This window comes from Musa acuminata, chromosome BXJ2-2 (assembly GCF_036884655.1).
Source record: "Musa acuminata AAA Group cultivar baxijiao chromosome BXJ2-2, Cavendish_Baxijiao_AAA, whole genome shotgun sequence".
NCBI classification, from domain to species: Eukaryota; Viridiplantae; Streptophyta; class Magnoliopsida; order Zingiberales; family Musaceae; genus Musa; species Musa acuminata.
Window position 1 is genome coordinate 20311960 of NC_088339.1, and position 17955 is coordinate 20329914.

General features: G+C 36.9%; 1 protein-coding gene across 1 annotated transcript; it reads right to left on the reverse strand.

The window, feature by feature from the left end:
* Positions 1 to 213: 213 nt before the first annotated feature.
* Positions 214 to 17516, reverse strand: LOC103969287 (kinesin-like protein KIN-13A). Its single transcript, XM_009382786.3, has 12 exons — positions 16850 to 17516; positions 16297 to 16518; positions 14064 to 14240; positions 11092 to 11196; positions 5340 to 5417; positions 5124 to 5205; positions 4131 to 4293; positions 3156 to 3485; positions 2787 to 3005; positions 2126 to 2705; positions 1966 to 2031; positions 214 to 805 (listed from the first exon to the last, which is right to left on the reverse strand). The coding sequence occupies exons 1-12, from the start codon at positions 17021 to 17023 to the stop codon at positions 623 to 625; spliced, it is 2379 nt and encodes a 792-aa protein (XP_009381061.2). The 5' UTR covers positions 17024 to 17516; the 3' UTR covers positions 214 to 622.
* Between the last annotated feature and the right edge of the window lie 439 nt (positions 17517 to 17955).

Below are 17955 nucleotides of genomic sequence, written 5' to 3' on the forward strand. Positions count from 1 at the left end.
ATAACGGGTTTCTCCGGGTATCTCTCTGGGTCTGAGAACAGCTTAAGCAACGCTCTCATAACAACTCAATGATAACATATGTTGCCAAGTATGTCGGTGTGCTGACACTTCCCGATGACAAGGGATATTTTGATGTAATATTCTCGACAATCCATCCACCGGTCTTTCACGCAGAGCATCTAATCCAAAAAGACAGCGAAACAGCACTGTGTATGACACCAATGATAACATATGATTATATTATATTCTTAGACATGTCTGGCTACATATTTCCAAATTATTGTCCGATGAAATAGCCACCTGGTCAGACGAAGCTGTTGGTTGGAGTTGGTATCATGCGACAACAGCAGCAGACATTCTTCTCCGCACATCTCGCCATTCCATTCACGCACACAAAAGCAGTTCACAAACAAAGCAAAATACCATAAACAAGATAAATGTCACTGGAATAGGATGGGCGACTCTGAGACTACTCACACGTTCAAATGCAGAGTTTCACAGCCAACCTTTTCCAACAGAAGCATCCTGGCTGCAGTGATAATACTTCCCAAAGGGTGTCGCTACCTTCGGAAGAAGAGATACCAGGAAGGATGAGAATGGTAAGGTCTCTGATGGATCGCAATCATTTTGGCCCCTTCTTCCTGCTGAGGATCTCCTGTTCTTTCAGGCGTTGTTGAAATCTTGCCAGGCGGGCCTGAAGGCTGACCAGCCCTGCTGCTTTGCGAGAGAGAACAAAGCTTAACTGTGTCACATAGTTGTCAATAAGGCTGCCAGGTTGGTCCACTTCCGCCAATAAATTCATTTCCTACAAACGACCATACTGCCCCGAGTTAAGAGCAATAGAAGCATATCGAACTCTCCCATATATAACCCATCATCAAAAGGCGAGATGTTCAGAGAATAAGCAAAAAAGTTCAAAGTGGATATTTGTACTTTCTTATTTTGATGTCAGAACAAAAGTTTATATTCACTAGAAGAGAAATCATCAAGTCATTATGGACACTTCAGAAACTTCTAAAAGACTACTGATGCTACAAGGTGTATATATTCTCAAAATCATAAAATGCTCCTCAAGTACTTCAGTCACATCAAAAGGTGATCCAGACTGTGTACAACAAATCATGCATAGAGTTGTGGATTAATATAACATAAAAGCATAGCAATAAGGAACAAATCAAATTTTATCTCATAGACAATTGTAACCAGTTCAAACCACGATTCACTAAATCTGGCAAAGTTAAAGATTACGGGTAATGCTCATAAGGCTGTGTGTACAGTGGTAAACACACACAAACACAAACAAAATAATGATAAAGAAAACTTCACACAAACACAAGTGATGTTTTCAAACTATAGTGCTCTACACACATTGGATTGGGCAATCACTGCAATATGGCATTTGATAGGCACTTCATAGACAAAAACATCATCTACTCCTTTCTCATTATGATATGCTTATGTATTATTCTGTATAAGAGGAAAAATATGGCTAAAAATTTGGTACGATAAAATTGTTGAAGATGCTGTGCTGCCTTCAAAATGATTGATGAAATTTGCATTCCTCATTTTTCTTTCAACGTCATCTCTGTTGAGAATGTGAGTATGCTTGTTCATTAGCCATGAACATGCAGATTGATAAAGACGAAAAATGATGTGAGATGGGTAGAATGATGATAAGATTGAAAAACCAGTTAGTCTTTCATATTTAGGTTAGTGCTGGACGATACAACGAGGGTAATAAACTGCCAGTAGGTCAAAAAGCTGAGATTTTAGTTTTACTAGAAAGTAGGACATAATAACATTAAATTACATTATTCAGGTTTCACAAGCTGAAAATGTTATATAGATCAGCATCAAAGACATTTCTTGTTAAAAATAGATTATCACCAAAACTAAGTTGGCTTACAACAAATGGGCACCATGTTGTACAGCACTAAAAAAGTTTCACAAGGGTTTTATAATTACCTCACGCACTATCTCCATTGTATTTTCAATTTCCTTCCTATGAGCAGCTATCAGAGCATCCTCTTCCTGAAAATCACAACAATGATGAAGTTAATACTAAAAAATGAGATGAAGTTCCACATGACTGGCAGAAGCTGAAAAATGATCTGGATGTTTTAACCTCAAGAAGAGCATTTATTTCTTCATCATTGCATGAAGCTTCCTGTTCATATTGTTTTGACACAGTGTCAGAAGCAGAATCAAAAATATGTTGCTGCTTTTGATTAGAGGGAGGCAGTCGAGGCCCACTTTCTTTTTTCGACCAGTTCTGTCTCTCAGGCTTCTCTTCCCGGGTCAGTTTTCTCCGAGGTGGGGATACCTTTGGTACTTTTTCTTCATCTTGAGTATCAGATGAATTCTGAACAGTATACGATTTGTTGCTATAACCTCCAAGATTGCTTTTCAAGTCAGCTCGTTCCCTGTCAAGTGAACCTGATACTTGCATGCTTTCTTCCCTTCCGTTACGATTGTAATTCATTGTTCCAAGAGAATTCCTATCGGGCTCTGATGAAGAATTATGCAAAAATATTTCAGCATTTCTTTTGGGCACTTCCACTGCATTAGAACCTTGATTTTGCTCCGCAAAATTATCTGTTTCAACTGAGATAGGAAGTGATGATGCTAACTCTTTGCTCGAAGGAACCAAAGATGCAGAAGCCTGATCTTTTCTAGAATTGCCACTCTTGGAAAGGCTTTTAACCCTGCTCAGTCAAAAGCTCAAATTACAATAGCTAGAAAAATATGAGCTGTAGTGTTTATGCTTTAAGCTACACAGGCAATACCTATCAGCATATCTCAAAGTATTAAGGGTATGTTCACAAGAACCAGCATTTGGGGAAATGCAAGAAATCATAACTGTCCTTGAATTGCCAACAAATGAATCACGAAGCACCTCGGTCAACTTGCTCCCCCTAAATGGAATATGAATTTGATCATTGTCTAGGGCACGGATGCATTCTTTTAAAGCCAAAAGGCTCTTGTTTATTTCTGCTCCCTCAATTCTGAAGTAGAATATCAAACAAAACACTAATTAAAATCATATAAAAGAGAGCCCAATGAAACAACTGATGTTAAAATTCTTGAATATACTTCATTCTTTTGGATGTCGCACATTGAAAGACAAATATTAAAGAGACCACAAATTTACGGACCTAGTTTGACGATCATTGTCTGTTGTATCAGCGCCCCGCTCGCTCCCAGCAAGATCAATAAAAGATATCTTTCCAACCACCTTGCCACCCTTTGATTCATTACTTTCCTTTTGTCTTCTGTTATCTTCTACTTCTCTATGCTTCTTAATTGCTAGTTGCAAAATAGCATGGGATCTTGATGATTCCTCATTAGCTCCTGTGGAACCCGTACTTCTTGCAGCATTACCTTTCTCAATAAATTCCTTAACCATCAGAACATCTGAGACCTCAAATTCCTGTAATCCCACAATACAAACTTGCTGTCTTCCATCTTCCCTCATGCAAAGTTTCCTGACAAATGTTGTCCAAATGGATTGCAATATTTAATATCATGATATAATACTAAACAAATTATTTAGAAACTGGAGACAAGGAAGATGTCAGAATACCTAATTTCAGATGGTGTAAGAAATTTATAAATTTGAAAGCAACTTTTGCTCCAAACAGAAGTATGCTATTTCGAAACTGAAAGGTAGTATAAATTTTTTTGGGCAATTTAATAATACTATCTCTAACAAAAATAAATCTTAATAAAACATTGTACCAGTCACTTATAAGACCAATATGGCATACTCCAGAATGTCACTAAAAAGATAAAATTATTAATTAAAATCAACTGTATAACTAAAAACAGTACAGAATATTGTTAGCATCTAAAAGTATATTTTGATAATTAACATCTTAACTTCTCTGAAGGATCATTAAGCTTTCAATACACAAAGATGTGACACATAAGAACAATATAATGAATAATATAATTCAAATTAAATAATGTCATCCTGGCAAGCACCACATGGAATGTGGAATGTGACAAACAAGCACGAAAATACATGTTATTTAACAGCAACAACTAGCACAAGACTACACGATATAAAAATAAAAATTCATAGACAAGTAAAAACCAAGTGAAGTCACACCATGGTATAACAGTCCAACCTTCTATCACAGAGAAGATCAAAAAGCTTTCCACCATATATCTCAAAATAACTAAGCCATAATTTGAACTTTTGATTGCGGTAAAATGGTTGATGTAACAGGCGAACAATGTCTTCTACAGCTCTGAGTGGCAGTGGTTGCATAGTATATGTCTTTCCACTACCTAAACAAAAAGTAAAAACAGGTGCAACAGTTAATCCAAAACACAGTATCAACTTTTGAAATTTTGCATATAAGGAAATGCCCATATTTCGTTAGAATAGGTGACAACCAAAATAAAAAAATACAGTCAGAATGATTTGTAAAAGAAGTAGCTCAGGCATAACATAAATGTGAAGAAGATGAACAAAGCTGAACTTTACTTCAGACATTAGGGATGTTTATGATAGTATTGTTGTATAACCAGTTCTGGACATAGCTTCAGCAGATAAGGCATAACTAAATTCATCCAGATAATTTTCTCCTTTGGTTTTTCAACTGAGCCGGTATCTCAAAGTTTCAGTTTAATATGAGCATTCTTAAAGAAATCTAAATTTTTTTACCAGTAACATGTGTCATAGATCGACTGAATCAACTATTCCAGACCAAATTTACAAGGCTAGGTGCTCAAATTTCTTAGCCTTAGGATAAATGAGAAGGTAACAATAATAATTCTGAACAAAAAACTTAATATAGCGAGCATCTTAAGTAAAATTAAAATTAAAACAGAATTACCAACAAATAGAATTGACATAAGTATACAAATTGCACATTGTTAATTAATAATTACAAAACAATCAAAAATTCATATATCATGTTTTGCAAGATGAACCTGTTTAACCATAAGAAAAGCAAGTAGTTTTTGCTCACTCAAAGATGGTCTGTATAAGTTAACCAGGATATCATAAGTAAAATTAAACCAGGATCACCAACAAAAAGAATTGACATAACAACCTGCATGATGTTAATTATAAAAAAGTGAAATATTCATATATCTTGTTTCGCAAGATGAACCTGTTTGACCATAAGCAAAGCAAGTAGCCTTTGTTCGCTCAAAGATGGTCGGTATAATAGGCTCAACAGTCACACGATAGACCTGCATGAATAATAAATATTTGATATTTGAGAACCATAACTGATGAAAGTAGTAGGAGATATATCTGAAATCATAGAAAAGTAGTTTAATTGCCGACCAATAGACATTACTAAAAAATTACAACAATGACAAACCTCATCATTAGAGACATGCTCATCCAGGACAGCATCAAAACAAAATTCATGTTTCTCCACATATGCAGTCAAATCGACCTGCCAAAATAAGATAAACAGGCATGAAATTTAGATCAACAAAGAACGACAAAGCCAACTTCAAATGACTATAAGCTTGATATGCTATTTGCCACATGTATATATTCAAATGTGCATCTAACAGAACAGGGATAAATAAGAGAAGTATGAAGCAAGTAGCTTAGTTCTGACTAAAATAGATATCCATTAACAATTAATTGCTTTTTTCACAAAAGATAAGCAAATTTAAAGCCAGAATTTAAATCTCTGCCTGATATTCTTTTTAGTACATCAATACAATATCACTATTTTGGTGGGTATATCAAACCATTCCATCTGATATTTACTAAGATAATAAAAGACAAAAATGAAAAGTATTATACTGATAATGAGCTGCATGTTTGAATATCAGTTCTGATAAAACCAATAATCACTGTCCATACCAACCGGTATAGTTGATATCTGAAACCTTGATCTGAAGACATAATAATTGGTTAAAGATTTTATAGTAAACTACGTTTGACATTTGAGTGCTAATCAAAGGAAACCTCCAAAGAGCAAGATTTTATGAGATATCAACCATGAACAAGACAATGAAACCAATCGAACAACCAGAAAAGGTTAACCTATGTATGCAATAATAACTTGCAACGAAATGAATTGTTCTCCATGGCATCTGGTCGCATTCCATCTATAGGAGCAACACTACTTCAAATGTTGCCAGTTAAGTCAAAGAAGTTATCAACTTGGCTTATTTGTCAAGTTTTCAAATACTGAGCAAACCTTCCATCAAAAAAGATGCCCTAACCAGTGATTTAAAAAGCGCTAGGCGCCAAAAGGTGCCAAGGTCCAAAAATGCCCGAGGCGCTAGGCGCTCGCCCGAGCAAAGCGAGACGCTAAAATATAAAAATATATAATATAATTAATAAATATAATTATTTAAAATTTTAAATAAAAATATGCTATTAAATTAAGAAAATCTATTAACAGTATTGAAAATTAATCATTTCAAATAAACTTAATATTAACAGTATACTGTATACTGAGCCTGCTGACTGAGAAACGAGGAAGCAGCGGCGAGCGGCGGTAGCGACGAGCAACGGCAGCAGCAGCGGTAGCGGGAAAGGGAACGGGAGCGACGAGCAGCGGGAGGTGCGAGCGGCGACAGCGACAGCGTTTGCGAGCAGCGGCAGCGGGAGCAAGAGCGGCGAGCAGCGGGAGGCGCGAGCGGTGACAGAGGCAGCGTTTGCGAGCAGCGACAGCAGCAAGCGGCGACAACGGCAGCTTTTGCGAGCAGCGAGATCGGGATCGGGAGTGGCAGCGGCAGCGGGTTAGGGTTGGGTAAGGGTTATATCGGTTTAGTTGGTTCGATTGAACCAACTAACCAACCGAACCAGGACCGAACCAGACCTAAAATCCTGGTTCGGTCGCCTTGGTTTACCCAGGCACTCGCCCGAAGCACCCAGCGCCTGGGCTCGGGCGAGTGCCTGTTTGAAGCGCGCCGCCTGGGAGATTAGCGAAGCGCTCGGGCCTCGCCTCGCCTCGCTCAAGCGCCTAGGCGAGCGCCCGAGCGCCTTTTTCAATCACTGGCCCTAACAAAGGTCTTTCATGCTGTAGCATGGGAGCGGGAGCATGCTGGCATATGTGTGGTATAATTTCAAGTAATGATGGTATAGGCACAGCATAGTTACATGCTATGCTGATCAGCATGCTCTATATGAACAACTGCAAGCTAATCATATTTCTCGCCATGAATCAAACCCACAAGTGTCAGCGTGACATTACAATTCCATTTCTACAGGCTAGACAAGCATTATGTGAAACTAGAGCCATCCATTAAAACTAAATCACTCAATTACTTGCAATTAGCAATGTATGAAGAGTGCAAACGCACGAAATTGGTTTCAAAAAGGTTTTAGTGATCAAGAAATTTAGAATTCAACAAAAGAAGTTTATGCTCTTTTTTCAAAATACCTGTTCAGAAATAAATTAAAACCATCGAAAAAAGTGGCCTCCTTGTCCTTGTCCATATTGATATCCTAACCATCAAACTCAGATATAGCTAAATTAGTTAATCTTAAGTTATTTTAATTCTTTTACCAATCATATTTTGCTTGTTTACATCGAGGATTGCCATTTCATGGCACAGAAGGATGTCAACATCGTTTGAGCTGGTTTGCATGCATGTATACTGGTCAATACAAGTCAAATTTTAGTGTAAACCTTGTTTAGCACCTTTGAAACAGATCCTTGTGACATGTGCTGCTTCTGTTTAGGCATGATTTGTCATGACTTGTCCTTATATGCACCACTAAGAAATGTGCCATTAGTGTAAAACAGAAAGAATCCTTATGCCACCTGATCACCAAAAGCATTTTACTATACAGGGTCTTCAAAGGTTTATCAAAGCACAGAACACCATTAATGAAGCATTCATGAATAAGGTAACGGTTGAGAAAAACACTAATTGCTGCTCTACTCCAGCACCCTAAAAGGCGCAGCCTTCAAAACGCTTGTTGTGTCTATGATTGTATCATGTCTAAGTCAATAACCAGCAGTTGTCAGATACCTCCGAACACCACAGATACTTCACAATATATTAGGACAATTACATCATCTCCACTTACGTTAATTATGTTATGCAAGATTTATCTATGTATGATTCATCTATATATGATTCAAGGCATGTCCCAATTTGTAATTAACTGAAATCTATCACTTCTTAAAGTTTCTTATTTGCCTTTGAAGCATACATTTGCAGTTTATGTGAATGGTTGTTATGATTATTATGAATAACATAAATGATGTTCACAGATTATTCAAATTAAACAAACTATAAACATAAAAATATATAATTATATATATATGAATTAAATGTCATGTACATATCATATAGATGTGCTTCCTAAAGTTTTTTATTTGCCTTTGAACCATACATTTGCAATTTACATGAATTGTTGTTATGATTACTATGAATAACACAGATGGTGTTCACAGGTTATCCAAATTAAACAAAGTGCAAAAAAGAAAAAGATATGAATTAGATATGTATCAATACTATGTCATTTCCTAATTTTATGGAAGCCATATCAGTGTGTATCTCCATGCTTCATCTCAGTTAGTATCTTAAATATACAAATACAACAACCAATAATAGCCCAACCCAATTATTTAGGGTGGGATGCTTGGATCTTTTCCAAACATTTTGTTTAGGATGATACACTAAACAAACTAATAGCAGCCCAATTCCTTATTGTTGTTTCTAATAGAGTTTAGGTCTCCATTTACCTCTTCTCAAAGCATTAATCCTAATCCACTCACCTTTGACAAAGCATCTATATTTTGTTTAAATATGCTCATATCATCTTGGATTTTTTTTTTGTTTTATCTTGTATCAGAGGCCTTCACCTAGTTGTACACAAAGAATTCTTACACCTACCTGCACGTAAAATTTCTTAGTCTTTTCTAGCAATCCCATACATACATCTCAGCAACACTTATCTTTTGCACATGTTAAATAATTGCTCAACCTTCCTACCCATGAAGCATAGCTCATCTTACAACTGTCACATAAACTTGCCTTTTTATCTAAAACTGATAACCATCTTTCTTTAACACTGTTAATATTGTCAACATCATTTTCTCTTCCTTCCAAATAATATATGCAAGACACTTGAAGTTTCTATTGCTAGAAACTTCTCATCAATCTATTTCAACTATAGACTCAATAATTTTTTAAATTGTTAAAATTATGTATTTGGTTCAAGACCTACTTAGTCTAGAAGTCCTAGCTCCTATCTTTGTCAAAATAGATCTTAAAGAACTGCTAAAACAGATCTCTCATAAACAATCCACTGAAAGGAAAAGACGGGGCAATTTATAAACTACCGCAGCTAAATGAAACCACATTAAGAAAACTGTGCCTAGAGAATGAAAGCCTGACAGATATAGATAGTTATCTACAAAAACAGACATTTAAATTGACTCATTTTTTGTCTAAAACTCAGTTGACCTTGTGATCTTCAGAATACCTGATAAATCAACACTCTGAACCTAATAATAAACCTGTAAGATGATCCCAACTTCACTCAGAGAACTACCTTCTTGGACATAAAACTAAATTTCTTTAGGTGTTGAACTATTATGGCAAAAAGCCTCTAAAATGATTAACAAGAGAATCTTGGTTTTCATTTGAGTCTTTCTTTTATTTACAACATGAGACACCATTTATAGAAGTTATACAATGTCACACCTGTAAATTCCATTGATCAGCCTCTCAAGATGTTATCCAAGAAGATTCCATAATGCCAAGAATGTTGTTTCGCCTGGGCCAGTATGAAACAGATGGTATGTACCGGTCAAGGTGTTAACTAATACGCTGACCACCCCTGATTCAAACAGTCCGACCCGACCATATAAAAGAAATAAGAACCTTCCCTAATCGCATCTGATTGTGCTCGTGCGGGACCAATCGCAAGATCTTTTGTGGTCCACAGTTGTCGCCTACCCGATACATGCCTATTCTCCTCTTCCTCCCTCCTCCTCTACCTCCACTACCTCCTCCTCCTTCCTTTTCCTCCTTCCCCCTGTTCCTCCACTGCCTCCCTTTTTTTCTTCCTCATCCTTCCTCCTTCCTCCCTCCTCTTCCTCCATCACCATATATTCCTTTATCTTCCTGTTTGGGTCACTAGTACATACCAGTACACCAGGTCAATACAATAGTACCAACTGGTACATAGTACATAACGGAGGGACAGATATAGGTCTGATCCTTGAAATGTCATTCCTTGGTTTAAACTACCTAACATGATTTGACAATGCCAACAAAGATAGTGGAAAAAGAACCTCCTCTTATGCTACTCTGTCCAACTTTGTAAGATTCTTCTATCATGTCATAGGCACATGTTTCCCTCAATTTTAAGTTCATCATGAATTTATAAAGAATGAAACTCAGATCAATGTTCATCACCTTATTGTAAAACATAAAAGCTGAATTCTCTTTTCTGGTTGTAAAATTAAATTTTTAATGTGTTTGTACCTTTCTTCAAAATCATCAAGATCAAACATCAGAAATTTGCATGAGGTTAATAAACTGCATTAACCACATAAAGAAATCTCCAACATTAAATATAGAAGACCAGACAAGGGTGACTTTATGAGTATTTCTATGGCAGCACAAGTTTTTTCTTCATCAAAGTTAACAAAATGATAGAAGAAAAATCCTAACACCCACATGTTGTCTGTGTTACTAGTTCAGATCCTTTGTAAAAAGGACAAGATGTCAAAGATAATTATGAACTTATGAAAATAAAGCCCCATCCCCTTTGCTTAGCTTTAAAAAGATTCAGCAAACATACTTTCTTCGCTGACAAAAAAATAATTGGCATTTAATATTGAAAAAAGGGTAAAGACAAGTATCATAGGTTATGCATATAAAAAAAGAGAAGCTGCATGCCATATCAATGGATGGGTACACCAAATGTTTATATTTAACTGACATAAACACAAATGCCAATCAAGTACAATTACCATCAACAAGAACATAACCAAGACTGGAATTGCACACAAAAGCTTTACAATAAAAGCATGCACAGTAATCATTAAAAATAAGGTCCACAGCAACTAATTCAAATTTTAATGGTAAAGAAAAACAATTGGAACCAGATCATCATATTTTCTGCAGATATTACAATACCTTTAGCTTTGGCTCATGGACAGTTAAACATGCATTATCATTTACAGTGACAATGTCATCCTCTTTTCGCGATTTCTCCTTTTTGTTCAGAGGTCTTTTACGTACCTAAAACGAACGATGAGAAATGGGGAAAGAAAAATTAACCAGACATCTAATGCAGCATAAATATTTATAAGCAAGCAAACAATTTGGCATACAGTATAGAATACAATCTTCATTCAACCATCCAAATTTAAGCAGTCTTGGCCGAAAAGGAAGAAAGAAAACAAAGTACCATCATCAATGCATCCTTGTTGCCACCAAGTTGATGGAAAAATCATCAGGAAGTTGATTTGTAACTTTCTGGATGATATTTCTGTGAAAGAGCTCTACATAACTTAATATATGGGAATGTTCTACTTCTCAAATTAACAAAACTTTTTCCTTCATCTATAACTGGTTTCACAGTGCATAAAATCTTGACCATTTGAAAGTGTTGCCTTCTGTCCTTCAGGTATTAACCATCCTTACTCTTTCTTGAGTTTGATCGATCATTTTTCACTATGATAAATGGCTTGTGGAACTAATATCATATCACTTCTTGATGGTTTCATTGACCAGAACTAAAAGTTCTATCATCACTAGATGTAATTTTTCATTTTCATAGGGACATGCCACAACAACCTTGATGTTCAGAAATTCTACATCACCAACAGTGACTACAAATATTACATCATAAAACAGTTAAAAAATTTAAATGACTTAATAAACTGACACAATCACGTAATCTGAATTATCCAAGTGCTCTTGTGAATCAACACAAAAGGGTCACTAGTAACTCTGCCAAATATATTCTTTTCTTAAGCCAACACATAAATTTAACTCTTGATACTTGTAGTTCTTTAGTTATGGCAGACCTGGACAAGTTACCTCCAAGTTAATGATTACAGACTCAGACAGCAGGTGAATGTTTATTAATAATCATGTAAGGATGTTAACAACTTATGCTGCATGTCATTGTTTAATATACCAACACAAGCACAATATGGTAACTAGGGATATGCGTTCCCTATTTCTTGTCAGTAAATTTTCAAATTCACTTACTCACATACCATTGACTTTCGCATATAGGTGTCCACTTTGGATATTAAGTATGACAAACTTCCATTAAGTTCTCTATTTGCTTTTTAATTCGTTAAACTCATATTCAACATCACTTGGAATAGAGATGAAAATGTCCAGGGCAGATTGGATTCTTTGAACTAGATGCATATACTAAAAGAAAACTTTCAACCTAGTGTGGGAAATAAAGTAACCCCCAACAAAAAACTGACACATGGGCTCCCAGATCATGGAGGATCCCAACATAGTAAACTTCATTGCAACCTGACCAGCTCATATGCCACATCATCACCATATCAAAATGGAAAATATCCCCCCAGTGGCCGGATATGGGAAATCTTCCCTACTGATCCATTAGGGTTCTGACATTATAAAAGGGGCTTCCTCATAGAAGAATAGGACAAACTTTTCCCTCTTTACTTTTTCACTTACTTTCTCCAATTCGTCCTAGTTTGAATAAGCTATAATTGGTGTGACCAGTGATTTAAAATGCGCTAGGCGCCAAAAGACGCCAAGGTCCAAAAACGCCTGAGGCGCTAGGCGCTCGCCCAGGCGCTCACCCGAGCGAAGCGAGGCGCTAAAATATAAAAATATATAATATAATTAATATAATTATTTAAATAAAAATATACTATTAAATTAAGAAAATCGAGTACACAATCACAATGTCATATTAATAAAAAGTCTCAAAAATCAAAACAATAAAATTTTATATCAAATCTATTGAGTTGCTTTGTACACTTGTCATTTATTCTGAAACCTAACAATAATTTTAAATAAAAAAATTAATAGTATTAAAATCAAAATAATATATTATTAATCTAATAAATAAAAATATTATTATTAATATACAGTTAGTAATATATTATTAATATACTGTTAACAGTATAGTGAGAAAAGTGTGAGAAGACCGAGGCTACTAAGACAACGACAGTGGTAGCGAGAGCGGGAGTAGCGAGCGATAGCGGGAGTGGGAGTTGCGAGCGGTGAGCAACGACAACAACGATGAACGACGATTGTGGCAGCGGCGAGTAGCGACAGTGGCAGCAGCAGCAGAGAGCAGCGACAGCGGAGAAGAAATCTCGACGGCAAATCGCGAGTGTTAGGGTTGGGGAAGTCGGGGAAATCGTGAGGGAGCCTATCGGTGATTTAGTTGGTCCGATTGAACCAACTAAAGCACCGGAGACCGAACCAGACGTAAAACATTGATTCGGTCGCCTGGTTTAACCCGGGCGCTCGCCCGAAGCGCCCGACACCTAGGCTCGAGCGAGCGCCTCATTGAAGCGAGGCGCTCAGGCCTCGCCTCGCCTCGCCCGAGCACCTAGGCGAGCGCCGGAGCGCCTATTGAAATCACTGGGTGTGACTTGCAAGGTTTAAGTCAGATTTCACCCTAGTTTGAATAACTATAGATAGGCTATAACTCTTGCAGTATTTTGCTCCATTCTCACAACAGAGAAGAAGAAAAGAGACTTTTAACTTCCGCAAAAAAAAAAAACAGAAAGTTATATATTTAAAAAAAACAAAAGATAAATAAGCAACACCTGCACAAAACAGTTCCACCCAATCTATGTTGCTTTTAGTTATAATATGCATTAATAACTCATACAATTCTATTTCATCAAGCATTTCAGATATGGGTCTCAAAAGCTAGAATCGTGAATCACAATTTTTATTATGGAATCCAATTTATTTCAAACAAGATGTACTAGAATGAAACTGTTATCCAAGCATATTGACTCTTTGGCATTTACTTTCCAAGCTAAAAAACAAATTTACTGAAAACCTGTTGACATCATTTTGATTTAAAACTGCAGTTAGGTAGCATAGAACATCACATCTTTAGAATGCACCACCAGATTTTTCAAACATACCACTACTTTGATCTTGGCAACATTGCTCTCTTTGGTACTAATCTCTTTTTCATTATCCACTGGCCTCATATTGCCCTCTGCTCGCACTTGTTGCTTAGTAGATGTCACATCATAGTCATCATCAAATCCCCTGGTAGGAAAGAATGGTGACGGCTCAAATGGTTCTGAAAATACATGCTGCAAACAGGGGACAAGAACATAGTCCTTTATTAATTTCAAAAAATAACAACAATTACAGATAGTCATCATTTGAAGGCACCAATTAATATCATTCTTTACAGTGATTGCAAACAAAGCTAATTTCCTAAATTTTCTCACTCAGATTCCAAAGGAAAATTCTGTACTAAAATAAATCATGGAGCACCCTAAGAAACTAAAAATAAATCTCATGGATATGTATAATTCCATGAATGTTATCTTTGTACATGTATGAAAATATATTAACTATTAAAAACCACTGTGTTCTCTTTGCTTTCTTCTCATTCATTTTATGTTAAGCTCAAACAAGGTTCACAGCTCATGTAAAATTGTAAATATTGTTCTACTTAAAAAATTAATCCAAGAATGGTATTTCTCATAATACCACCTTCGATATCAATATCAAGCCATTAGTAAAAAGAGCATGGCTTGTCTATTTATGGTAACTGATATTTGTCCCATAAACATCAATAATCCACAAAAACTTGCTCAGCATAACAGAATAAAGCAGAAGGTTATGTGTTCATACTTTTGACAGCAAAATAAAGAGCATCCTCCATTCTATGGAACAAATGTTCATATAACCATGAAAAATCTTGCAAGCAGGATTTTTCATGGTCAGTCAATGTCAAGCGGGATTCCAGCATAGCATGGTAGGTTGGAGGGCTTGCAAGACTCCTATTCTGACTAGGATTGCATCAAACAAGGGAAAAGAGAGGGATAATAATCAAAAAATGTCCTTCCCCTAAACCTTGTTCAGCACTCAAATGTGTTGTCCATACAATCAATAAATGGGTCTCAGGAACCATCTGGAATGATATTTCTAAGCCCAGAATAGCAAATCAGTCTGTGGGTTACTTTAGTTATTGAATTTTTTTCTTAATTTAATTAGGGCTTAGCTAGTAAAAATTCAACAAAGAAATTTGAGCTCAACAGGATGTCCAGACTTCTATCACAATTTCTATTATATATTTTTATTATTGTCCAGCAATAATATTAGTCTAGTTGAGAAGATTTGGTCCTGATAGCTTTTGGAGTCTCTCATTTCGTTTGAATCGAAGCAGTGCTCGCCAAAGGCAGCACTGTAACAAAAATGCAGCGGCATGTATTGCCTGACAACTGTATATAACTATAATTTGGATCTAAAGGCTTTATTCTATCATCAAATTAGATAAAATCTGAAAATCTATGGCATGTGCATTTGACTAATTATGTAAAATCATCAATTATGCCCAACACATAGGAAAACACTTGTAAAAAGAGTTATTACCATGAGGATTACAAGCTAAAGCAAGGTGATGAGGAAAAAGAGAATGACAAATCCAGTTCCAATGCATAAATATCATTACATAATCATAATCAAGTTAAAAAAAAGAAAGAAAATGAAGGTTAAATTACACGCAAGTAAACGATAATCATGACCAAAGGAGGGAGAGTTTGACAAACGTGAGAAAAGCAATCAGAACATTATCGAGGCATTAGTGTTACAAGGAACGTGTCCAACAGATACTGAATGAAATGTAGTATATTAAGCCAAAAATTTAGAGATAAAAGTAGCAAATCGTAAAATATTCCTTAACAGGAGTAGTATATTGTTGCCAAATAACTTGTACTTATGCAAAAGGGTCGGGCAGGGACATGCAAGGTATGCAAAGACGTAGAGTAAGTTGGCAGTTGAACGCTAAAAACAGACCACATGATGAGTAACAAGAGCAACATCATTCAAGGTGTTTCATGATATGATGCTTTGCTGAAGGCTAAAAACGCTAAAAATGGTGGGATCAGGGAATCATTCTCAAACATTCAAAGTCGTGGGATTCTATCATCAGTTATCCTTGTATATTTAATATCATAATCACCATTGACTTGAAGAGGCAAGACACTATCACCAATATTTATCACATTCCAGTACTAATCTTAAACAAACCCATGGGGAATCGGCGTAGGTTATAAATGTACATGAGGAGGAAAACCAGCAGTCCTGTATACCCCCAAAATAATAGCATTTGGATACATACAGGCTGTCGATGATTACCTCTGAGAGAAGCTCAGTGTCATCCATAGCATGAAGATCCAAAAGCCCAGCTCCAAATTCCCCTCTGAGTTCAGGTGAATAGAAGCCATCAGCTGCGGTCATCGTACCCAGACTTTGTGCTGTTGGAGTGTATGGTTCAGAAACAGATTCCCCATTGAAGTTAAGATTCCTCAAAAGCCTAAGGAGTTTCTGCTTCTCCTCCACCGACTGAGGTCCATATCCCTGCCAATTCATCTCTCAAACATTTAACTGACAAATTATTTAAAAGAACATTTAGGCCTTATTTTTAGTAGATAACCTACGAAATTTTCAGCAAAATCTTTTATTCGTGGTACTTGAAGATTAAATGTTCAAAGGGACACTGGCAGGCAAAGAAGTTATCACATCTGATGCCGCCTTTGGGGCCCATGCTATAATTAATCGCATTCGTAGCAGCGCACAAGGAGAAAATACACGAGAGATTCAAAATGCACTATAAAGATTAAAGAGAGAGAAACATTTTTAGTCCTTTCATTATACAAGATGTACCAAAGATCAGGAAACGGTCGGTTACCTGCATGAGGAGATTGGGGAGGAGGCGGTTGTCAGAAGACGCCATGGGCGAGGCCAGGTGCTGGAGCCCGGCGGATTGGAGCCACCGCGCCATGACGGCATCCCCGGCGTCCCCACCGGCCGCCGCCGCCGCCGCGGCGGTGCCGGCGCCGCCCTGTTGCACCTGGCCACCCATGTGGCGCTGCGCCCTGCGTTGGGGCGCCAACTTTCCGCAGCCCTGGTGCCCGCCGACGCCGATCTACAAGATGCCAAGACCCGCCGCACCTCCAGATCGAGATCGGGAAGGGGGCTCACGGAAACATATATGCCGAGATCTACCGCAACTCCAGGGCGAGATCGGGAAGATCCGATCGCGACCGGCGGAGAAGCGAAAGCGATCGAGGAATCGGGTTCTCGATGGATGTAGCGGCCGATCCGGTTGGGATCTGGGGCAATGGGGCTGGGATCGGGTGGAGCCGGGAACCCTAATCTTAGTGCGGCGAGAGTCGATGGATGGGGGCGATCGATGGATCGATCGCCGATGGGATTGGAACGGGGAGATGCGAAGGTTTCTTGCTCCGAACGGGAGATGGGGAAAAGGAGAATGGGTGAGAGACGGAGAGAGAAGGGGGTCCGACGAGATAGAAAGAACGAGTGTCGTCGCCGAACCGAACCCAATGAATTTATTAGACTCATGTGCCATGTAACAGAGGCGGTCAGGAGACTAATAGAAGGCGATTTGTCTTCGACAGTGGCTGTGTGATTATTTTTATTTTCTTTCTTTTTTCCTTTCTTTTGGCAAAATTATATATATATATATATATATATATATAAATGATTCTTACATTTATCTTTTAAATGTAAATTTAAATTTTATATTTTTATAAACTAAAAAATACAATTATCTTTGAATTGATTATTTAATAATATGAAGAGATAGACGAATATAACATTGATAGAGTAAAAAAAATCAAATGGTCAAAATTAAGAGTTTGAAGTTTGGAAATAGGAGAAAAACAGTTTTATTTTAAATAATTAGGTATAGTTTCGATAAATATATAATGTGAAATACTTAAATATGTTGTTATGATATGTGAAATAATTAGTATTAATGTTGTAAAGAAAAAC